This window comes from Accipiter gentilis, chromosome 12 (assembly GCF_929443795.1).
Source record: "Accipiter gentilis chromosome 12, bAccGen1.1, whole genome shotgun sequence".
Taxonomy (NCBI): Eukaryota; Metazoa; Chordata; class Aves; order Accipitriformes; family Accipitridae; genus Astur; species Astur gentilis.
Genome location: NC_064891.1, coordinates 13388936 through 13414935, shown reverse-complemented (window position 1 = coordinate 13414935; position 26000 = coordinate 13388936). Strand labels below are relative to the sequence as shown.

Genomic DNA, 26000 nt, shown 5'->3' with positions numbered 1-26000 from the left:
AGTGGTGTTTCTGAAAACTAAACACATGAAGAATTGCAGCAGGGGAAGATATTCTTTCCCCGCCCCCCACCATTGGCTTGATTCCAGCACACATTTTTGCAACTTCTCTATTGTGATAAGCAGGCAGGTGTTTCAGTCTGTACCACAGGGTGGCTAACATTTCTAGGCTGTTTACAAATTTCACATTTACAGACGTTGCACGTGAGAAGGATGCTGATGAAGATATCTTCTATCAGATTTTGCATTTTCAACATAAAATGTGTTTATTTCTTAACAGTTTCACAGGGCAGCTCTATGCTGCATGTGATGCCACCTCCTATAATATAAACAATTTATTTGTGTCACTGAAATGTCAGAATGACAGATACAAATCACCCTTTTGCAATACAAAGGAATCTGATTGTATAGATGCCGAGGTAGCTTCTCTTCCAGAAAAATGATGAAGTTGTGATGCGCCTTTAAACTGGACAAATACTTTCTACGTGCACATATTTGATAGTTTTTCAAGCAGAACAAAACAGAAAAAAAGTACTTGCTCACAACAAGTAGTAGTATTTTATAAGAAGGTATCCCCCAAGAAAGACCACTTACAGAGCCTGTCAAATCTTAAATGCTACAGTAGCAACTAAAACCTGCTATAATCCTCCTTCAGACGAGAGCTAAACATCTCTTGGAATCACAAAGCAGAATATTAAACAAAACATTGTTAGCTGCTTGCACAATAATCCCTTTTTAGCATCAAACATGAAAGGACATAAGTGTTCCCAAATCTTTTCATGAAGTTTTCTCCAGTCTGGTGAAATGTTTAAATGTAAGTGTAAATTGAGACATATGAGTAGCTTCCTTGGAAATTTGTGTTATATAGCATATGATCATATTGTTTGCTTGATGAAGACGCTATATTAGGCCAGCGCAACAAGCCTGGGAAAAGAAAGGAGTTAGTTACTGGAAATAAATGCAAGCTAAAACCACAGAAAAGAGCTAAAGGGCATGAGAACCAGTAGAATCATTCCTGCTAATGAGATGAGAAAGGAGGAAGAACTCCACCAGCTTACCTGTTTATGCCAAGTTAAATGCACAAGTCACAAATGCTATCCTTCTGCATGTGGAATGAATATATTTAATAAAATAATTCTAGAAAGGTAATACAGTTGTGATTGCACAATGTAAGAGTAATTTATCAGAAAATAATGTCTGTGATTTTTGTAACAGGATTACTTACCTTCCCCTTTCAACTGCCAAGGCATCTATTTCATCAAAGAAAAGAACTGAAGGAGACACAGCTCTGGCTTTCCTAAAGATCTAGAAAAACAACAATTAAACACTCAGTTTTAAGGGATGGAAAACTTTTACAGAATGCTATCACCCCCTGCACACCTCAAAATCTAGAGAGCATCACAGAACAGACATAAGCCTTGTCTTTTTTTAAAAAAAAAAAAAACAACAAAAAAACAGACCTCTTAGAAGTTATTCATAATACTGCGCGATACAGGCTTTTTGACATGCATCACTAGGCCGATGCAGGAAAAAGTTAAACAACAAAAATATACCTTCTGCTTTTTTTTTTCCTTTTCTTTTTTAAACTTAAACCAGAAGGGGATTTTTTTGAAAGTTTAAAGGTAACCTTGTAAGCAGAAAAGAATTTGAATGCCAAGAAAGCTTGATGCGTAACATTATGTATAGCTTGCCCTTTCTCACCTCTCTCACTGCTCGTTCAGACTCACCAACGTATTTATTCATCAGCTCAGGTCCCTGCAAAATTAAAAAAAAAAAGTTTAACGAGCACATTACATTTACATACAAAATGACCGAGACAATCTGCCAGTGCTATATTACTGATGCTCTGTTACAACAATTTTTGATAATTTGCCACTTGCAAGTCTTATTTGTGCATTTTTTAGATTTACCTTCTACCTGTACCAAGTCTTCCTCCATTTGTTACAGCACTATGCATGCATGCAACTATGCCTGTAGTTTAGTCCTCTCATCGTAATACTTTTCCTAGTACTTTCATGTGACATGGAATTAACCAAAAAAATAAACACTTTGGGGTTCTTAAAAGTTGTTGGCTCAACAACAGCAACAAGGGGGCTACAAATCAGCCAAAAAGATGAATTGCACTCGCACTGTCAACACGCATCCTGACCAGCCAAGCACCAAAACAGTGACTTAAACCACTGTCTAACAGCACTTCTTTGAACTTGACAGTTTGCACGTCCAGAAAGAAGCTGCCATAGCAGCACACCTGAAACCCATCCATGATGCACTCCATCCCCAGCAAGAAAGCTGTTCAGTGTCTTAGCTCATTTGCATTCCTTCTCCTCTCTGCTGAGAATGCCAAGCACAATTATTAGTGCCAGCTGCTGCAGCGCCTGTTTATACTCACAGCCCTGTCCACTAGGAACAGACCGGAGACCACAGGGTCAACGTTCAAGTCTTGAACAAGTACTTACAATTATAAAAAGTAAAACAATGGAGAACTCTCAGAGTATTTTCTGTTCTGCTATATCCTGTAGAATAGGCTTCTTAAATACTGCTTCCTAATGGGACTAAGATTCTCATGGGATTGGCAATGACTCACGGCCTTCAGCCTGGTTTGCATCAACATTGACCTGCAGCTACAGCCAACAATGATTCTCCTCTGCCCTGAACGAAAGAGCCGGTGGCTTCAATCTGTTTTCCAGGGAAGAGGTGTCCTCATGATTTCACCAGCAGAAACAGCATCCTTCTTCACACTCAGAAAACTGAACAACCTTCCTATGCTTCATAGCTTGCGAGAACCTCCAGGTAACACTTGGCTCAGACCAGTAAGGCAGCTTTAAACAGCAGGTATGTTAGAATTAAGAATTTGTGGCAGACACACATTTATACATTTGCAGTGACAGAGCTTCTGTTACAACCCCTCTTTGAAGAGGACCGTCTCGACTTTGTACCCAGATGGGTGGAATACAGATTCACTACTCTAAAAATGCAGCACACTGTTTGCTGCAGTCTCCCCTCTCCACACTCATTTCCACTGTTCGCAATAACAGTGCACTGACTTCATCTTGACACTGGCACCATTGGAAAGTACCTGCGCATACATATGGGAAAGAAACATACACTCTAAAAAGAAAAGCAGAAGTTATCTGATATCAGCAAAACATCCAGGCTATGCCACTATTTTTATTTATTTATTTTCAAAGAGTTGTCTATTATCCAAAGGACCAGGTGAGATACTGCAGTAGCCAAGCCTAGTGTACCACACACATAAAAGCAATCGTATAAGGGTTGGAAGAAGAGCACTGCATGCCTTGCACATAGGAAATGTGATACAATTAGCATCGCTTCCTTTCATCAACATCCACCCTTAAAGCAACTGCTACAGTAGCTTAAACTGAAGTGTCACCTGCAGGCTTTCAACAACTTCAGAATTCGAGTCTGTTGGATACTTGTGTGGAAACAGAATTATTCAGACACATAACTGAAGAATGCAGGAAAGAATGAGAAGGAAAAACAAGGTAAGAGAGACAAACACAAAGCCTTTTCCTACTGTTCGATGTAGACACTGAACATGAGGACCATGCAGCAGTTTGTGCAGAACAGGCTTGCAGCTCAAAAAGACACAACCCAGCTGCTCCAGACCCTTGCCATTCATCACATTCAGTGCAGATGAGGAATCCGATAGCATGGGCCTAACAAATCCTTAAGGAACGAAAGCGCAGGCTTCTCTTTTTGTCTAGCTTTCTGTTAAACTGAGCTGATACACTGAGAAACCTCTGCAGATCCTACCCACAGTTATAGATTTCTTTTACTAACTTTTTCCTGGAGCCTGTGGACCTTCTCTTTCACGCCCTTATTCTCATAAGTAATCTTCATTCACATCAGTATTCTCATGGAAACCAACATCATACACATCAGTGCCAACAGTGTACTACTCTACTATGACACAACATCAAATAGCTTGACATTTTCTTTTCTTTTGTCTGAGCAAAAAAATACTTAAAACCAAAACTACTCTCTTCGAGCTTTAAGGTACAATATAATTTCAGATGCTTGGAGTTTTATTTTTAATTAAGCACTAATATATGATCAAGGCAACATCAAAGCAATAAATACTGTTTAAAATGTTTCCAAAGAGAATTATTCTGAATGCATGGTTTTTGCTGTAAGCTTTGACATTAAGTTCTTCTCCATTTTTCTCTTCATTAAGCAGCAACTCCAGGTGAGAGACCACTATGTATTAATGACCTGTGCCTCTTCAGGGAGAATTTTCATGAAAATTGATTTGAAGGTCTCCTCGTACACCACTCACGAGCGATACCAAAACTGCCGTTGAGAACCATGGTTTTTATTGCAAGCAGCTTAGAACTCTTATTATACATGGCAATAAAGGAAAAGACTCCAAAGTAAGAGAAAGCACACACAGAAGAGGAGGAATTGCTATACATTTCATCTCCTGCAAACACTTAAAACCACAACACAAAAACTAGAAATGTTCAAAGAAGCTGGACGTAGAAACTGAACTGGGTCAGCTCTGGTCACACCCGAGCTGAACCTCTGCCTTACCCTGTCTACAAATGGGCCGACCTTTAGCTGAGCTTGATGGCAGTTCTTTCAAAAGACAGAACTGTATGACAAGCAGTCCATAGGCCGCCACAAAGTCACCTGCTGACGTGGTTTTTAATTTTCACAAAGCTCACCTTCTCTTTTTAGGAAGGTTGCTCTGAAGTTGGAGGCCGCTCAAGAAATACCAGGAGGGTTTTTTTTATTTTTCAATGCTTTTCTACTGCTTTAAAAATCAAATTACATGAGCCCAACTTAGTCAGCAAGTCAACATTTGTTCAAACATCATTTTTGGCCCAGAGGTGAGCCTAATGATTCCTTTAAAAGCTGTTTATAGCTGTTGATATACTGACCAAGAGGTGGTAGTAACAAATGGTCCAGTTTAATGATGCATACTTCTGTGCCCTTCTGCAACAAGCCATCTTCCATATGAAGGGATGTGAAGAAATAAAACCTGTTCCTTCTGGTCATTTGCACAGTGACTCCAAAACCAGCAAAAGATTTGGAGCAGGAAATTGGCAGAAGTAGTTGTAGTTTAGCCATGCATATAAGCATACCATTTGCGAGGTATAGCCCAGACTAATAGTATAAAACCTGCCAATTCAGGCCAACTGTATACTGCTGAGTTTTGTTTATTCAACCTCAAGGTAGAGATAGTTTCCGGGTATGCTCCATTTAAAGACTATCCCATCCTCATTTACAAGATACATTCCCCTTGTATCACGAAACCTTCCACTTGCTTATGATCTGGATTGGGTGTTGAATTATTTTTTTTTTAAATAAAAAGAGCAAGAAAAAAAGAAAATCCCTTACATTTAAAATATGGTCAGAATAAGCTCTTGAAAGATTAACTGCACAAAAGATAAAACCCCTGCATACAGGCTGCAACATGAGATAAGCTTGTGTATACCTGGTTATTACAGAAGTTCTCAAAGTGGTTTTAAACTGCAAGAGGAACATCTGGTATCCCTGAAGTTGAAGAGTATCAATAATTTTTCTAAGCAGTGCTTAAAACCACTTGCAGATTTTTTTCCCCACCTGAAAATACTGAGGTAGTAACTTTCAACTGATAGGAAATTTAGTCAGTAACTTCCCTCTATAAATATTTTTTTTTTACTGTTTTGACAATCAGGCAAGATATGCATTTATGCTTGTTGAGCCAGATGGACATGGCTCCAGATTTCTCCAGCATACAGCTCTGTCTACTCTCTTCAAAAATACTGCCATAACCTCACATGGCGGTTCTAGGCTCTAACACAGGCACATTAAACTATGTTAGCCATAGAGTACAAATCATATATTTTATAAATACAATTAATTAGAGAATTTATATCACAACCTACAGATTATTATTCTACAATAACGCACAATTCCCTCTTTGCCATGGTCAAAGTAGAAATGATCAAACATACATTAAAATATAATTCATAATGAATATTTACTTTCAAATGAAGTATCTAGAAACTGAGCTCTCTACTGTAAATGTCAAAAAAAAAAAAAAATAGACAGAGGGTGCCAAAATTAGTTTTCAACTGTTCACAATGTGTACCTAGGGCAATGTTCATTGCCCACACTCAGACATCTGCATCCGAGTTAGACATTCACACTAAGTGATTTGGACAGACAGACATCTACCTCTCAGATGCAATGCACCTCACTGATGTGCTAACTTCTCATCAAACTGCAGGAGGAGCATAGATAGGAGACAGCCAGCTCAGAGGAGCGAAGCTTGGTGATTTCTTTCCAGCTCCATGACAATGCAGGTGAGACGATCTACTATAACAACATTAACTGATTTAGAAGACGCTCAGTAATTAGTTACATAGTCTTTTGATACTGCAATCTCAACAGCAAAATGCTATCCCATCCTTACCACAGTCAAACCAAAGCAACACATGACTCAGGCCGGCTGCAGGAAGGAGAGTTAACAAGATAAACAGTGAGACTTCCTTTATTTTAACAGTAAAGCTATTTCTAACGCAAAGGTTGTACATGTGTGATTCGGTAATTGGTTACGCTACATAGAAAAATATTTGCTCAGAAAACGCATTATATTTACTTGTTAAGAATAAAGCCTACTTCTTCTCTTTCAATGCTGTTTAATGATTTAATCTGCAGTACTCCCAACTTCTCAGCACAAGTAAACTCCAGGCTGAGCGCCATGCACCATTTTAGTCACTTCCTCTCCCTCTGCCCTGCATTCCAGAGGACCTTAAAAACTTGTTGACACCTGTCTAGTGTTTTAAAAACTCCAATTTCAACAGGTGCTTATGGGTTCCAAAGTGTCTAAGAGAGTAGGCTGGCAAAAAATTGTCATCCTCAATCCTTGCAGTGAAGTTGCTAAAAGCAGCGTAATTAAACTGTGAAGACAAATATAATATCTGGTTTTCTTTACTGGCATGCCTCAGAATTCACTTGTTTGCCATTTGCCTTGACTAGCAAACTTTAATGACAATCTTTTGAGGCTTCTTTACACAATACAGAAGCCAGTGTTTGTAGTGTGGTGTGAACTGACTGGAAATACTGAATTAAATTCACTGCATGCACCGGTGCCTTCAGTGAGGGCCCTCTTCAGCGCTCAGGCTTAGCTGCCACTCAGATTTACCAGGATTTTGCGTGCTCACGAAGTGCTGCACCAGCACAGGCCCAGCACTATCAAATCAGAGGTGAAATTCTATCGTGACAGAGTTGAAGCACATCTAGAAGTAACCCATCCTGCTCACCTGCCCCATCCACAAAGAAATCCCTTTGCGACTCATTCCCATTTGTCCTGGTTAAACCACAACACCATTCATCGTGGATTTTCAGCACCCATTCCTATTCTCCACCACTTTTCACTACAGGCTAAACAGCTGCCATCCACTACTCTGTCTAGGACCAGGCTTGGCACCGTCAGGGCAGTATCCATATGGGATAAAAAAACATAGAGCAAGACGACACAAAATTAGCCATCCGCACTGCAAAACATTCAGCTACTGACACTTAACCCCTCCAAGCAACATCCCATTCCACAATTGCTACTTTTACCTGGTTGCTGACAAACCCTTGGTAACTTGGAGAGAGAAAGAGAGAGAGAGAGAAAGAAACTAAGTGCTACTAAAAATTAATCTTGCAAAGTAATTGAGAAGGGACAAGGAAACAGAGGATTATCTTTGAATAATTTTTTGCCTGCATGTTCACTTTTGGGAAGCTTATGGTAACAGTGGATGAATGCCTTATTTTATTTTTAGTTGAGTAAAATATGCAGATAGCTTCAGGACTGAAAGAGTTCATTAAAGTATCTCAAATTGTTATCCCTTGTAAAAAAACATTAAACAAATTTTTCAAATACAGTTAGTTCCAACACCTGCTAATTAACTAACAAGTTACTGTGAATGTGATACTATGGATCTTTTCAGAAATTTTATCAAATATTTGCCCGAGTTTCTCATAAAACCACAATGCTGCTTCATTCTTCATCTTAAATGTTTTGCTTAGCTAGTTACAGGCACCAAGCTTTCTTATTTCATGCTTCTGCCCACTAAAATCCCCATCAAAAGGCTAAACTGTCTCCCCAAAATTCAGTGACAGTTCTTCACAAAGCAAAGCAGTTGGCCTTTCCAAGGCTCATTAATCTGTTTGAGCTGCCACAGCCAAAAGCTGAAGGGAAAAGCAGAGGAAACTTCAATTGGAAAATATTTTGACATAATTGACCCAGATGACAAACTAAGCTTAAGCACATGTCAAGCACAGGGAGTGGTACAAAAGCATCGGCAGGGTGATACAGGAAGTTAAATCAAGCCAAGGTGAAGTCAGAACTTTGAGAACAGTGTATATTTTTGTAATTACTGCTAATTGAAAAAAGAAAAGATTCCTTCAGCCCAAGCTCTTAAGTAACAGCAAATAAAATGTGAAGAATGTTTTCTAACCTTGGGGTTTTTTCCCCACACCATAGTTGGAGCTCCTAACCAATGCAAATAGTATTTTAGAGCAGTTTAGTACACATCATCTGTACCATCGGTTTGCTCAGTGTTAATGTCCTTAAACACTACTTACTGTCACGGTTGGGTTTGGGTTGTTATTTTTTTGGGGGTTTTTTTTAAGTATTGCTTCATTATGTTTACAACAATTAGTGTGTCTCAGCTGAATTGCAAGGGGTTTGACTTTTGGAGTTCTAAATTTTCTGAAAATTTAAGCTGGTTTTTGTCACTGTCACTAAGTGAGTTTTTGCCTTAGTTTTGATTTTAAACAGACAAATATGAAAAAGCACTAAGCAGCAAGAAGAAAAATTATGCTTCCAAAACCATTACAAGCATATAGAAGTTACATAATTTTTCTTGTTATTTATTTTGTAAACTCAGGTAATCTGCTTGTTGGACAGAAAACAGAACTCAAAGTCCCCCGTTGATATAATCCTGAGCAAAAGCCTCCTGAAATTAGCAGAAAGTCTCCCTCTGGTTTTAGCAGGCTGAGTAAGTAGAAGGTAATACAATGCAGGATACCATCACCAACATACATCCCTCTAGTATGCAGCATCCTGGGCTTATGGGCAACTCAAGGGGCAAAAGGATTTTCCAGTCCCCATAGCCCTATAGGGACCCTCAGCTAAGGAACACATTACAACTGGGTGATGGAGTTTATCTGGGCAGGTACTGTGATGGTGCCTCCAAGCCTGACAACATAAGAGCAAACTTTATTGTTCATTTTGAAATAGGTTAAAAACAAAAAAGTGCAATGGTTTTCTTATTTGGTAGTAAAGTGAATTATGTATGTACCACAATAACAGAAGAGAAAAAAAATTCACAGAGATTCTCTGCAAGTTGCTTCCCAGAAAACCAACAGCAAACCCATGAAGAAAAGTAATATTCGTTAGATTCTTAGCCCAATACAATGATACAGGATTTCCTAAAAATAAAATTTAGAAAAAAATAATAATAAAAAAAAATCCAAGAGGGCAGTCATAACAAATCTAAATAAACTAACATGCAAGACAAATGCAGATATAATTTTCTATGCCATACAGCAAGATACGGAAGTTTCCTCCAAAAATATTCTTATAAAAGCACCATAAAATCATAGTGGTCTAATCAACATATATCTCAAAAAAGCAGGCAGTCAAAGCTGACCCTAAGTGCAGGAACTGTCAAAACAGTACAGAGAGATACCCACCACATAAACAGTCAAAAGAGGGGGAAAAAAGCCCACAGAAATAATACAGTGACAAAGGGTTTCATTTTCTTCATGTTCAATTTCAGAAAGCTAGATGACACCTAAAGCAAAAATGTCACAGAGACAGTTGTATATAACAGAGAGGTGTCATCAGCCCAGCAGAAGCTGAAAATTATATCCCCCATCCTAAGAATATTAGTGGGTCCAATATCTGTATACAATTTTTTTTCCTATTATTAAAAGAAATGCATAAAATGCATGTCAGAAGAAAATTACAAAATTTGGGGCAAGCACAAAAAGGAGTGTGAAGAAGTAAAAAAGTGCATAGAAGGCTGACTGAAATAAGAATTCAACCAGATCAAAAACTATTGATAAGTCAAGACTGATGTTCAATCCTGAAGAAAAAGTTATTCTAATTAATTCCTTCACGCAGTCTTATACTCTCTTGTATCCATGACCACAAAACACTGAGAACTCTCCAAGAAGTTGAGAACAATTCAGTTGTCTTTTTGTAACAGAGGTTTGGGAGGGGAATAATCAAGATGACCACTAAAACCCTGAAAAGCCTCAGTGCTGCAAGAGATTTAGAAAAAAGGGTGGTGGGAGGGAGCAGGAAGAGCCATCCCCTGGAAAGTAGTTGACAACCTCCTCCCCAGTAAATTTAGCAGATATATTGTATTGGAGACAAAGAAAGTCAAGTGAAGGAATAAAAATAAACAACCCCCCTTAGGAATTATATGCAAGATTGCTTTGTAAAACAAACCCACCAACTGACTGCTTTCCTCTGGAAAAGCAAAAGGTCACCAATCTTGGTGAAAATATAGCTATAAAAAGTTTTGGCCAAATATCAAACAGCTTGTTTACAAAAAGGGCCACATTCATTGTAACACTAACCATTCAAACTTCACAATAGATTTCAGGAGAGAACAGGATGCAACGTCAAACGTCTGTTATCACGTTATTTTCTTCAGCTCCTCTGCCCAGAAATTACATCTAGACTTTGCCCATCTTCCAAACCTTATTAGAGACAAGTCAGACATGGGCTGGAGGCTGCGCTATTTTGACCATGCCTCATACAGAATTATGACAACCAGCCATGCCCAAAACACATGGAAATGTCACATTTTACCAGATTACATATAATCCGGCTGAGTACCTAATTTAGCAGTCAGCTGTCCAAGCTGCACAGGCATTGCATAGACACATCTGGAAAATAGTGCAAAGCCTTCCTGGAGCCAGGCTGGGGCAGAAGCGATACCTGTTGCACCCAAGCAGGACAGCCAACTTAGACAAGTCCAGCACATTCAGCACTTCTTGAGAGCTGAACTTGCTGTGCCCATGTATCTTAAATGTAGCATGCAGACATAATAGATCCATCTTCCAAAAATCACTGGACCAAGTAAGCGCTGCATGTAACATACTCAATTTCCTCTCAGGTTTCAAGACACGGGGAGAGACGGCATCCAGCAGCAAATTCCCATAGCCAGAGCTGTGCCTCCTGTCTGCAGTCCGTTCTCGAGAAGGACCCAAGAACCTGAGCCACCTGAACTATCCTGAATGAGTACAACAGACACTTTTCATCAAAGTTACTTATTTGGAGCAGGAGAGACTAGAAGGAAAACACAAGTCTGAAAAGTAAATTATCAAGAAACACACTTCCATTTCAAAAAGGCTGCTGTCAGTTCCAGGGACAGATATTTCAGACATAATGTAGAGAAGGGGAATATTAATAGGACTGTAAGCAAGAAAAATCCCCCCTCTCTCAAAAAAAAAACCACACAAAAACAAACAAACAAAAAAAACCAACCCCCCAAAAAAAAAAAAAAAAAAAAAAAAACCAACCAAAAACCCACATATTCATCTACTTCAGATTTATTGCAGGAACACATGCAGTGGAAATTAATTCATGCCTGTTGTGCTTTAAGAAGTGCTGCAGACAATGATGTTTAACACATTTAGTACATGATGGATGTTGCCTTTTCTGTCCAGGAAGCAAATGTGAAGTTAGAGAAAGTGGGCTATGTTCCCTTCCTGGAGTCAACATATCCAAGGCTGGACATGCTCCAGGGATGTGATTCTTGAAACATCTGTACATTGAATATTTGGCCAGTTCCAGGCCAAGGGGTTTAAACCAACAGGGAATAAAAGGGAGTTTCTCCAAGCCAGCCACTTCTGCTGCAGCTTGTCAATGACAGGGGGGTTTGCACCATCAGAACTCCACCATGAAGAAAAGCATTTCATATCAGTGCATCTTTGGAGACCTCTTATTCAGCATGAGCCACCTTTTACTTTTGGACAATTAACTGCATTAGTAAAAATGTCTGATGTAGCTATGACTGATGAATACAGGATAGCAATAATGTTCATTTTTAACTGGTTTTTTTCAGACTGCTGCCTCTTTTCCACACACTATCAGGCATCAGTGCTTTGGGCGAGACAAAGAGGAATGTTTTCTTTTAAAGAGTGCAGGAGGAAAAGGTTACCTTGTTTACCAGTAACTCTGGAGTACAAAGAACTACTTTGTCTTTATGGAAGAGGCAGTAAAGGTAGTGTTTCTTAAGGGCTGAGGTTTCCAAGGCTGCTCTCGTTGATGTGACCGTGACCCAGAGGCCTGTCTGCAATAACGGGAAGCCCAGGCAATGAAGGGCTGCTGGCTTCAGGGTCAGTGTGACTGCCTCTGCTCCCAGAGAGGACAGGATCCAGAGCTACAGTTACAGTGAGTCTGAAAGGATAGGCAGACGAGGAAGCTGTGTAGAAACTAACAACACAGGCGGCTTTGTGAGTAAAGAGATGGTCAACAGACAAGAGTACGTGATCTTACTGCTGAGAAGGAGATACTTTTAAAATACTTAAACAAATGTTTTTTCTTGCACTTCATTAACATTCTGACACAGCTGCAAGGCTACCCCATGTGGAATCACTCTGCTATCTTTTTTTTTCTTCCTATGCATTGAAGCTCAGTATTATTATTAAATAACTTCCATTCATGTGTTTTCCATACAACCCACAGTGATCAATTACACTGATTCATAGGCAATGAAATCCAAAATTTTTCTATACTTAAAGTGTTTCTTAATGCTGAGAGAATACCTCACTTATCCAGGAGTACTCCAGATATAACTGATTTTGAAAACTTTCTAAAAACTGATGAAGTAGAACTATTTCCCCTGAAAAAAGGCAAATAGGGCAACAAAAATCAGTAATGAAACATGAACAGTAAGATAAAGTGACCTTCCTGAAGAATGAAAAGGAATGTAACAGATGAGATGACAGTATTTCCTTGCAAGCAATTATTACAGTAAGAAGAGCTGCCCACTATCCAGAGTTGTATTTCATTTATACTGCTTTAAGAATTCTATTGTCTCCATTTTTAAAATCATTTTAAATAATACCCATAATCAAGATGTCACTACACAGCTTACCCACCCATCCAACATATAATTTCTGTTCTATAATACAATAAATAATAAATTTTTTAAAAGCCTACAAGAAAGCACTAGTTCTTTTCATAAGAAAACACAAACATTACTTGATATTTACAAGGTGTTTGCTGTAGCATATATAATGATCACAAACACTAAGAGCCACTGGATTCTAGCACTGGAAATTGGTAAACTACCAACTGTTATGCAGGAGTTGAGAAAATGTAAGAGTAAATGGCCTACCTTCACTGCCAAGAAGTTGAGACCACTTTCGTGAGCCAAAGCTTTTGCTATCATTGTTTTTGAGCATCCAGGAGGTCCATAAAGCAGAACACCTTTTGGAGGCTGAATCCCCATTCGGATGAAGGAGTCGGGATGTTTGAGAGGCCATTCAACTGCCTGCTTCAATTTCAGCTTGACATTTTCTAGCCCTCCTATGTCTGACCAAGATACCTGCAAAGCAGACCATTTTGCTGAATTCAGACAATGGAACAAAACTATTAAAAAAAGAAAAGAAAACAAAAATGCTCTGTAGAATGCGTACTGTTTATTTCATGAATTTGTTTTTAATAAGCGACTTCTTCAAAAAGCCTTTTTTAAACAAGAAGCAGTTATTAATAAAGTCACACAAAGTAAAAGGGGATTAGACTTGCTTTAACCTGGAGGATGTAGGTAAAATATTTTGAATCTACTTCAAACGTCAATAACAGAACACAGAAAAATAACAATAAAATGACAGCATGATCATACAGGCAGCAACACTTTGTGTGATCACTAGCAAAGTCACAACTCAGTTGTCTCGGTTTTTTAATGTGATGCTGATGCAGAATTTGTAAATTACTTTGATGCCTTCCCTGAAGGAAAGGACTGTATAAGCTCAAGCTGGTTTTATTTATTGCTGCAGACTAAGGCCCTGATCCCAGCTGTATAATCCCACTAAAATGAACAAGACTGAGTGTTAGAAGTTTTGGCAGTTTCTCCACCTGCCGACACAATCACTCCCACATAGGACTTGGGCACTGCAGATTTGACTAGAAGCTTGAGAACAAACAATCCTCCGGACAAGTATCTACAGAAAAAGAAAAACCACACACCAAAAAGCAACGCTCAAAGCCAACTGCAGTTAAAAAACAACTGCAGTTAAATTTGCTCTGCTGAAGACACAAGGCAGGCTTGTCAGGCATACATTAGGACAGAACTAGTACGTCCTACCCAAAACAGCAGACAGATCTAAAACCTGCTACACTTCTCCCCCCATTGCTGTCAGCAAGCCTGAGACTTTTCCCTACATCCCCCATCCTGGTTTTCGTCCTGTCACCATCCATTCTTGTCCACTTCAAATATTAAGCATGTCAAAATGCACTTAAATCAAACAATCTTCTGCCTGAAAACACTCTTCCAAAAACTTACTAGATATAAATCAGTCTTCAGCTCTGGAAAGTCAGCTACACTCAAAAGGCAAGCAGAGTATTACTAACAGGCAATGTATCGCCTTTCTCCTGACTTGAAAACTGGTGTCGCTCCTGGCTTGTCACCATTGTTATTGTCCTGATACCAGTACACAGAGTGGAAACTAAAAATAGATAGTCCCTGAAAAAGGCAATTCAGTCTACTATTGAAGTGGAAGAAAAAGAGCATTTGGATGTGCTGCAAGCACTTTTGTGTAAGTCCAAGCAAACTGCAAACCAAATAAAACTTCTTCTCTATTGTCAGCCCTTGACACAGAAGAAAATTACAAAGACAGCACAGAGCAAACAGCAAAGATCAATACGCATGGGTCAAGCTCTCAGAAATATTTTGAGTTTAAAGGCTACCTGGAAGGTGAGGAGCTGCCAATCTGCTGTCTGCAGAACATCATTTCTCTCACACCAGGAATATGTGACAGGAACTATAGAAAAAAACCCACAAACCAACTCTCTCTTTCTCTTAGTGACCAACAGTTTCTAGTTCTTAAATAATTACTTTATAAGCCTGGGGAAGTATGAAATATGTGAAGCTGATCACCATTGCCTACTAAGAAGGATCTGAGAGCAGAGGGATCTGCCAAAAGCAGGATTCCCTTATGGAAAAAGGGAAGAAAAACAGAAAAGAAACACAAATTCAGTAAGGGTCAGAGCAAAGTTAAGACTGAATCAGACACAGAAGAGTATCCCAGTAGCAGGGGGAGGAAAGAATTTTAGCAGGGGCATTACCAAAGCAGCATGTCACTTCTGGTAACTTATAAGCCAACTTTTGCAACCTGCCAATATTCCCTTCTGAAGTGCGGCTTCATACTACAAGCAAGACTAACTGCACAAATTGGATTAAAGGAATGGTAGCAAACCGACGAAAATAGGCTGTGCACAAGTCTCTAGTCTTGAAGTGAAATTGTTTGGATGAATTCAACAGAAACAGTAAAGGGACAAACTCCAAAACACTGTGTAAAGGGAGAGGGAAACGAGTATAAATTCCTACCACTCAGCTTTAAGCTGGGTATCTTGGGCTACCAACACAGTCAAAAGTGAGAGAGACACTTTGCAGAGCAATTCAGCTGTAGTACAAACTCTCTTTCAGAAGTCAGACAGGTGGTTGTACACCCAGTTTCTCTCTCTTTCCTTTAGAGAGAACACATGGCAAGGAGAAGTCCAATTTAGGCACCTCAGTTAAGTACTTAAAAGTAAGAAGAATCCTCCCTTCCCACCTGAATTTTCACAATAAGACACAGAAATTCACCTGCAGATTTTTAATTACAACGAAGTAAACATACAAGTTTATAAAAAGTGAAGACGTGTCAGATACCTCACTTGCACCTTGCCAGGTTTCCACCCATGCAAGCCACCCCTTTTCACTCAAATTTCACAGTTGAGCTAGTTAATTAAACTCAAAACAGTTAATCCCAATCTTCCCTTATTCTAAAAGCTGGTGTTTCTGTGTCAGATCTGAAACACTGTCAGTGTTTTAAATTTCATTTAACAAATACATATTACCTATCCCTACAACCCTTAATTCTACCTAGCAGTTCTGTAAGCTGCACAGAACTGAATCTTGGCACTTTTAAACAACTTTTTCTTAGGAAAGAAAACATACAACATAAGCTTTCCTCATTTTTCAGTGTCAATCCTTACTCATATCTGGGAAAGCATGGACCAGTCATTCCTATCATCATGTCTTTCTAGCTAGACAAAGATTTTGACAAACATGAACAAGAACTTCTTAAAATTAACTAAGCTGTCAGGAATTTTGTGTAACTTTCAGCAAAAGAGGGTGATATCCATTAGCAGTACTTTGCACACATACAAAAAGCCAGGGAGAAAACACCTAAACGTTATTTTTACCCTCTTGCAAATATTCAGACTATTGCACGAGTCTTCTAAGGCATTATTCAAATGATTTTTCAGACCCACTACCTGTCATTTAACATCAACACAAGCAATAGAATTGTACAGAAAAGGTGAAGCAGGACCACCTTACAAGGTTGTTTTCAGTAATCTGGAGACTTATTCTGATTTTGCTTACATTTAGAACTGGGAAGGGGAGGAAAGGGAGACAACTGGATCAGAACATACAAACAGGGCCACTAAATGTGAGCTTGCCTGTTATGAGTTAAAAAAAGAAAATAATTAACCAGTCAAAAATTCAGGTAACTTATTTAGAATTTCTATAATAGAAGGTGCAGAATTCAAGCAGCAATGGTATTAAAAGAAAAATAGCTAATAAAACACTATCTTCACATTCTGGTCAAGTCCTAAACAAAACTTTTTTTTGTTCCCCTCGTTTCAAAAGGATAGAGATAAGCAGGGGAAAAAAACAGTCCACCAACAATAAAACACTCAAAAGTAATAATTCTTTTAGATTCATATAAGCTTGGAAGAACTAGGTGGACTGGTTTCGCACACAAATCTTCAGTAACTTCCCAACTGCAATTAACACAAATTCTAGTGTGCACATTTGGACAGCTAGCTACACTTCTTTTACCTGCACACAAACTCAAAGGAAAGCTCTTGCAACATGAGCAATGAAGTGTGATACTCTGTCACTGTGGAAATGGTTTTAAAGACTAGCCTTGGGGCTGCGCTTACACATACAAAGACAGTGCTCTGCTACAGTGTGTAAGACACCAAGATTTCATTACCACCGTAATCTTTAGCTCTCCACAGGTCAACAGAGCTCAGATATGATGCAGAGCAGCAACTCCCCAGAGGCTGTTAAGCAGCAGCAATAAAGAAATAAAGCAGATGTGCAAAGGATGTCTCATCCAGAACCTTTTGGCTGCAAAGACACAAATCTGAGCATTGAGTTACAGTAAAGGGAGTGAAACAGGCAAGCAAAACCGATAGCACTCTACAAAAATTTCAGAAAGACCCATAGGAGAGGGAGGAATGGCAACTACAGTGCAACTCTCCAAAGAACTGAAGTATTAACTTCCTGATTTATAACGTGCATCCCCTCTCTCCTAAATCCCTGCTGCAGAAAAAGCAGCTTTCTAAAAAAGGTTGTAACACATAGCAAAGTTCAAGAACAGTTCTGTAAAAACAGAAAGCAAGATGCTACATGGAACCAGGCAGCAAGCATTTTGCATTTGCCTTTGTCACAGCCAATGCGCACAGTAATCGGAACACAAATGGAAGGACAGAAGAATGCAGAAAGCAGGAACACAAAAAAAGCACATGGTGGTACCTCTGCCTTCAACACCTCCTCCTGCATACAGCCTCACTTTCTGTCTACTGCCCCAAACTCACTTCATTTTGGCTGTTTTCCCCACCAGTAATTTTAAATATACTTGGACTAAAAAAGAGCTCCATTTATGTCAATGACAAAACCCCTAATAACTAGCTTGTCATAGAGCACTTTCTCAGAAGCAGATTGCGAGGCAGTCTATAAAGGTTATCAAATAGCCTCAGGCACCAAAAAGTGACTTGCTCAAGGCCACCCAAACAAGTCACTTCCATACATCTCCTTGTCTTTAGCTACTACCCCAAGTATAAGCATATAAGAAGAGGTTTTTCCAGGTTTTAAATAAAAGACTGCAAAAAAGCAATTTAGCCTAGTAGCCTTCTAAACAGCCAAGGAGCTAGTGCTCAATTCTAGGACCTAAAAAACAAACACTAATTTCAAAACTAAGTTTTCTTTACAGCCTGCTCAACGTTCTGCAGATTTCAGAGAAAAAGTTCTGTGTTGATGAAACAATTTGGAGTTCATGACAAAACAAGTAATGATTTTCGTTCAGTATCAGAGGCGATACCAGCTTCAAAAAACCCAACAGCCCATAAATGGCAAAGGTGTCATGTCTATAAGGGAAGGAGCCCCTCAACAAAATTTGTTTACTTGTGGCTTTATTTAGAAGTTACTTTGAACTCGTCTCATGCAATTGACACATGGCTACTGCAAAGCAATGAAATATGAAAAACCCCACCATCTGAAAAACAGAAAGTTCAAAATCAGAAAAGTCTCAGTTTAATTCAGCATCTACATCAATGGTTTCACTTGTAACTAACTGCATAGCCCAAAACTTCTATCCACACCAAGGGGGCTGCCAAGTGAATAATATATCTGCAATAAACAGCAAAAAAAAAAAAAAAAGGGGGGGGGGTATTATTAATGTAGCTCAGACTTCTGTCTTCTCTTTGGAAAAAATCTCATAGCTGATCATTTATTTAGTGTTTGAAGTTATTCTTAGCAAGGATTTTTTAGATGACAAACAGTGTTAAGGTCAGACTCCAAAATCTGAAGGAACATAACCCCTGATTTTCTAACAAATTTACCCACGCAATTAATTGTCTAGCTGGATAGCTTCTGGGGCAAGGAGAGCAGGGGAAGAAAAGCCTATCCTTACAGACAGAAAGTACCTGCAGATTAATCAATACAGGATGATTGCACAAAGATACATTAGTCAGGGAAAACAAAAACAGAACAGAACAAAACACAACAAGTTTTAAGTTTCTTGAAAAAAGTTGGACTCCTATCTGGTTCACGCTTTCTGTTTCTTTTTTGTTTCCCACACACCCAGCTATAATTTTTACATTTTTATAAGAATGCAGCAAAAGGTGTAAGTACGGCAGTTTCTGTTGGTAAAAATTACCGCAGAGCACGAAAGTAACATATCACAGTACACCACAGTCAACAGTCAACTAAGTAAAGCGTTGAAGTGGCCCAAGTCCATGGACTGAAAGCACTATATTGAAAAGAGGGGTAAATTAGTAAAGAGAAAGAACTTCTTACAGAAATTAGGACTATTAGCATCAGTTCTGTGGCAAGCAAGTAATTTTAAGGTTTCCCATAGGTGTTGCAGGAGTAGACATTCAAGCACAGCAATATTAAACAGCAAAGCATTCTAGGACACAGCATCATCGACACAGAATGATGCAACTAATGGCTCTGCAGTTGCATTCATTTGGCTTCTTAGATACCTGATTTCTACTGAAACCAAGTACTTCAGCATCCAATTAATTGCAAACATCAGCAAAATCAAACATACAACTTCAACCAGAGCAGTTAAATATACAACTTTACTCAAAGAAGCAAAAATAAGTCTGTAAAATTAAGACATATCTAAAAATCATTACTAGAAGCATGCAACATAAAATGTTGCATATTGCTCTTAAAAAAAGGTATCCAAGGAATTACAAGCTACATTACATTTTCTGCTACAATCTGTGTTCCAAACAACAAATCAAACATGTAAATTCTCTGGATAATGGTACATTAAATACTAAGTGACTGACACTCAGGTGAGAAGATGACATACTTATTTGCTAATAAAGAGCAAATTACATTACCCTAAGTTTAACAACAAGGACAAATAGATATTTTTTTTTAATTTCTTTTTGCTTGTGCATGTCTATAAACCACACAGTGGTCAAATTTTTTAAAATAGCTATGTTATGCTAAAGTACATGAATGAGTTTCAGATGTTTGCAAGTGTTCCTGCATCACGTCCCAAGCCCCCAGCAAGCAGCCCTAACCAGGGGGCTGCAGTTTGGGTTCCTGTTGCTTGCTTCCCCTGCACTGCCATCCCAGCAACCTAGCTGCAGCATAACCAAGTTCCTTCAACTAACCCATGGACCTGAGCTGACTTAGGGCACTTTCCCACCTCAAATACAAATGTTAATGCAGCAATTAGGCTTGAGGGTGGTGGCGGTGGTGTTACAATGCTGGATTTACACTACTATGACTTCCATGGACGGTTGTGTCAGTATCTCCAGATACTCAGACTGCTTCTGAGTATGCTCAGTTACCTTTGTTTTGGTAAACTGGCAACTCCGCAGCCTAAAATAAAGGTTAAACTGAATTCCAGCACCTCCTTTGGTAGGTGATGTGGCAGGGCACAAAACCTGTCATATCAGGTACCTTAGATTCCATGTTAAAATCACCCCGGGCACCAAGCAGATGGCCTGAAATTTACCCTACATCTTCAGAGAGAATGTATTATTTTGTAAAAACGCCAGTCCTGTCAGCGCAAAAGTAATCTGCACTATGTTGTTATCTTCCCTTCAATAAGGGAATGAATTTCAGTAGTATTCCAGTGACGCAGCTGGTGTTTAACTAATAAAAACAAGTGACAATCAAGGAAGCTGCTGGCAGGATGGTTTAGTGGACAACAGGAGCCTGAGCAGTACGTTGACCTGGATTCAGAACAGGTTTCCTGCATTACCTTGAGACCCTGCTTCTATCTGTCTTTATCGTGCTGTTTAGCAGCACTCTATCCAGCACCAAATGGGCTGGTATGTCTAAAACGCACAGCACAGTGATAATGACGTGAGCCCAAGACCCAGTAGCACAACAAGCAACAAGAGAATTAGTAACTCTTGTTTCGCAGCAGAACTAATTAGCCCTTGCAGATATTGATGCCACTACAGCATTTCCAGGAAAAGCTGTCAGGGGTCAGCCCAGGCATTTCCAACCAGCACTTCACTGCACAGCGTGGACTCTTAACAAGCCAAGTGTGATATCCGAGCTGGCTGTGTGCAGCATCCTGTTCGCAGATTTTATTTCCCATTCCTATAGTTTGGGAATAAGGGTCTGCAGTTGTGCAATCTAATTCCCAGATGACTCATCTTCATGCAATGAGACATAAATGTTTTCTTCTAGGGCTTGGGGAGCTGCTGAGAAACACCAGCACAACGGCTCACAGAGTCTACAACATTTTCTTTTGCTGAATATTCTTAAGCCAGATGAGAGTCTTAAACCAGATCAGTTCCCCAGCCCAACTTACATTATGTCTGCTACTGAACTACTAAAATACATAACTGATAGGGCAGTGAGCGGGGTAAAGATGAACCCGGCACTGCCAAAAGAACTGTTCATATGATGACAGCCCCTGACAGGTTACCACTTGGCAGTGACAACCTACCTACAGTATGTAATTCTGCCCTCAGTTAAAACCACATAATGCCACTGCAGACATTCAGATCACAGCAGTATGAACTACATGTAGAATGAGTCAACTGCTTTACATAAAAATCACAGCAATCAATCTCTTCACAGCTTTGTTTCAATACACTTTGGTTACAACCACCAGCAGTTGGTTTCTGCTTAAGTTCGTGTCTGCTTTACAAAAGGCTCCAGCTTTCATCACTATTCAGGATCTGGTTTGAGCAAACTTCTTAAGATTTTTACTCCATTTGAATGCACTCAGCATGTAAAACTACAGATCAGGAGATATGCTCCTGCACTACGAACTCTTCCTAAAGCATTAGGAACTTAAGCTTCTGTAAATGGGTCTTCAAAATTATAATTAAATAGACAAATACGCAAACAAAAAGATCATTTTTAACATTTATTAGTAACTTGAGGCTTCCACTTCACAAAATTCCTCTTTTGGTAGGGCACTTCAACACCTAACTGCAAATCTTAACGTCGCTCTAACAATGTTGCTAGCGTATTGCAAAAAATAACTTACTTTTGGCACATCAACTGCCACCTCCCTCATGGCACTGGGCCTGACATCATTCATCCCCTGCAGGAAGTCATTGAAAGCAATCATCACTGACCCAGCCACCTCGTTGTCTAATAGGTTAGGTCTTTTCCCCAGTGCTCTCCGCAATGCGTACAAACCTATTAAAAACAAAAAAACCATGGAAATATGTAGACTTCCTCCTGGTTCTCACAAACAAAGTGTACAACACACAAACACACAGCAGCACTGGAAAGGAAATGATATTCAAAAGAATGTCTCAATGCCGGGCCTTAACTAGGTCAAAGAACATGCAAGACACTTCTGATGAGAGAGCAAGAAAAAGGGCATTTAATCACCACAGACAGAATATAAACTAAATCTGTTCCAAAAGACAGAACGAAACAGCCTTGTCCCTGTGTTCCTGGCAATGAAGCTAACAGGGCAAAACCTCTAAATGTCTTATACATCGATCCGAACACATTTCTAAACCACAGAGGAAGAGGGATAACTAATATTCAAGGCAAATGTTAAGTCAGCTCACATAAGACGTTTGCAACCTTGTCCATTCCTCTATTATTAGGACTGTGTTTTCCAAGCTGCTCTTAAACTAATGAGATTTCTTTTACTTTCATTGGAACCCTATTTTGCTACCTAGTGAGACACCAGATGCCTATATTTTTCTTGATACGCCACAAACGTTCCCTGCAACACTCAATGGCTCTTCATTCCCCTCAGTGATGACACCTTTCAAATGCAGGCATAGCTTTTACCTTCTCCTCTGTTTGGCCAAATCACTCACATACAATACCTATAAATCTCGATAGTAATTCCTAGCTTCCCCCTATAATTTGATCCTTCAAAAGCCACACAAGTCCCACCTACTCACACATCAATATATTAATACTCCTGAAGCACGACCAAGCGATACCATCTGCAGCTCCCCGGCATTCCCAAGAAAGAGCAACTATGGTGCCTGTTGTGTAAGATGCCCAGAAGCATCATGGTTTTCCCACTGTATAATTATGCCTTTTAAGGTCTAATAGAATTTGGAGTTCTATTGCTTCTATTTCCAGCCCTGTTCTGTGAACTGAAACTGTTAAATATGTCATTTGGTGTATTTTCACATGATGAGTGTAATCTTATATACATTTATACACACATCTACACACATGCAGATATGTATCATCTGTTGTCATGTGTTACAAAAAAAAAAGAGGCAGTTAGTAGAACACCAGTTTGCCTTGCATGACCATAAAAAGACAAACATTTGTTAAATCTTTTTTATATTTAACCAAACAAAACATCAATCAGTGCTACATGAAAGGACAATAAGAGGGATAAACTGTTTCTGAAAATAGACATGGTTTTAACTTTCAGCGGATTGTTGTCTTTTTTCTACAGAGGCACTGGTAGATGCAGACATGCAAAGTTTCTGACAATGACAGGAATTCTGCATTTCCTACAATATATATACAATGTGTGAAGAGATGTAATATCTCCCCTGTGAAGCAGTACAGCTGGTGTCCCTCCATAAACTGCCAATTATGGCAGAGTCTGAGCACCTGCATTCAATACCCAGGCTCTTAATACAATAATGGGAGAGAAAAAAAAAAAAGTTTGTAATTCAGGTTTCCCCTTGCACAGGACATCCAGAACTAATAAGATATATAAATAAAAACATTCCATGAGACCAAGGAGAAAAATGAAAATCTGGTCACCAGAGGACAAGTATAAAATATAACTGACTCATTTTAACAACCCAGACAATTTTCATGTTATTCCTCCCCCCCTTTCTTCCTTCCTCTGAAACAGTTCATTTTAATAAACAAAAAACTTAAGCAAGACAAATAGGTTCACCTGCCCCAGATTTAAAAATTACATCCAAGCAAATAACAAACTCATATTCTTATGAGTTTACATCTTATTCTAGTGTCATTGCAGCTAACACTTTGGGTGTGGGAGCAGGTATTGGGGTAGAGTCCTACGTTTTCTTTTTGGTGAAGCCAATTCACATGGCACTCTTGCTTTAAAAAAAATGAAAGAATAAATAATATAGCATGAAATTAAGTCATAGAGAAAGCAAGTAACTGGTAAAGATCTCTGCTCCTCATTTCTATAAATATCTGCTCCACCAGGTACCATTTTTAGCCCACTGTCATTTGATGCATTTTAATTGTGTCATGGTTATCTTTTTTCCATGACATGAAGATTTCCTAAAACCAAACAAGTTTTATTTTAAAAATTGAGAGAGAACAGCACATGAAAACGCTAAGGAGAATACTGCTCTTAAGGATTGTTACTGCCAGTGCTACTAGGAGTATGAGTGAAATTTCAGTCCTCAGCAGTGGGTTTGAAATGCAACAGCCTTGATCCAGAACAGGAATAAAGAGGTCACAGCATTCCAAACAAAGCCTGAATTCATTTCGGCATGTGCACGCACACACCACTGCACAGGTCAGCATTTAATTGAAACAATGTTTTACATTAAAACAATAATAAAAAACAGATTGAAAAAGAAAGCATGATTCTTCCTGTTTCCTCCTGTTATGATAATCATTCTTTCCTGCACTTCAGATTGACCTCTAACCAGAGGGTGGGGGAACAAAGTCTTATTAACAGAAGGATACAGCCAGTGGCTTGCTGGAGGCAGAAAAACACATCCTTGTCTCGAGACACTGAAAGATGTATTTAATGTAGGGAAATGCAGGCTAGGGTGCAAAACATGCTGCTAGAAGCAACGCAGAGGCAAAGGAGGTGAAACACTACAGCAAACCCAAGTTTATCACTACAAAAGTTATAACTCAGACAAACTGAAGATTCAGACATAGCACCTCAGAAAACATGGAGCATCTCAGCTTAGCTGTTAAGTATCTTTCACATGGGAATGTTTTGGTTTGAGTATATGTGATTGCTGTAAACTGACTCTGTGCACAGCATTTGTTTCGGCTTTGCTTGCTCCTTTTCAGATGCTACTTCATTCTTAAGGACTAATGAGTATCAATAGCCTTTTGGCAATGACTGACAAGGCTCAGAAGTGGGTGAGTAGGTTTTCACTGTTTTATTCCAGCATGAATCCCTGCCATATGGTCTGTGGGACTGTTTGCACAGGCGTGGGCTACCTATTTCTATTAAGGGGATACATGACTGGTCCCTAGGACTACTCTATGCAGAGCAGAAACTTAAGTTGGAAGGCAGCCTTTGCAACAGTGAACAACACTGATTCTCAGTGGAGTATAAATGGAAAATCCCAGTTAAAAAAAAAAAAAGAAAAGAAAAAAGCACAGTAAGTCATGGATGATTACAAACAATGGAAAATAAACAATTTGTTCCAGTCCAGCAACTGTGTGCTCTACCTCACCAACTCATCCTGTCTGTCCAGAACAGAGGAAACCAAGTGGACAGAGGGGGAAAAAAAACAGCAGAACGCCCTGTCCTGGAACAGATGATCCTTCTTTGGTACCAGGCTATGCATGAGGTCGATAGCATTGTTTCCCTGTAATAATTTCTTGCTCATAGCTTGGCTAAGTGCTGGCACATTAGATCATAATCACAAATGTCTGAGCCTAAAAATAGACTCTATGACACTGCTATATTTGTCAGAGTCTGTGTATAATTATACACTACTGTAAATAATAGAAAGCATCCACATAAAACAATGAACATATATACTTCAGATTTCAAAAACAGAATATACACAACACTTGAGGAAATTAACTGAACAAAATGGAATTGTTAATCATGCATCTTTCACTGCTCGTCAGCTATTTCTTCCACAAATCCATCTTGTCTGGACTTACTCTACCAGAATCCCAATACAAGAATTTGTAAGTAGCTTCAAAGAAATTGTAATGTTCTTGAAGATTGTTTATAAAAGGAAATGTCTCTTCTTTCGCTGCTAATCTGGCATTTCCCTCCCAAATTATTATGGCCAAATCCAGAAGACGCATACCATTTCTCCCTGTAACAGCTGTCAGATCCAACATGATACTCTCCTGCATGGCCGGAAGTAG

General features: G+C 39.1%; 1 protein-coding gene across 1 annotated transcript in view; it reads right to left on the bottom strand.

The window, feature by feature from the left end:
• Positions 1–26000, bottom strand: part of SPATA5 (spermatogenesis associated 5) — a 203769-nt gene that overhangs the window by 154050 nt on the left and 23719 nt on the right. The window contains 4 exon segments of the mRNA XM_049814797.1: positions 1223–1302; positions 1699–1752; positions 13359–13568; positions 21994–22148. Coding sequence (XP_049670754.1) covers positions 1223–1302; positions 1699–1752; positions 13359–13568; positions 21994–22148 — 499 coding nt within the window.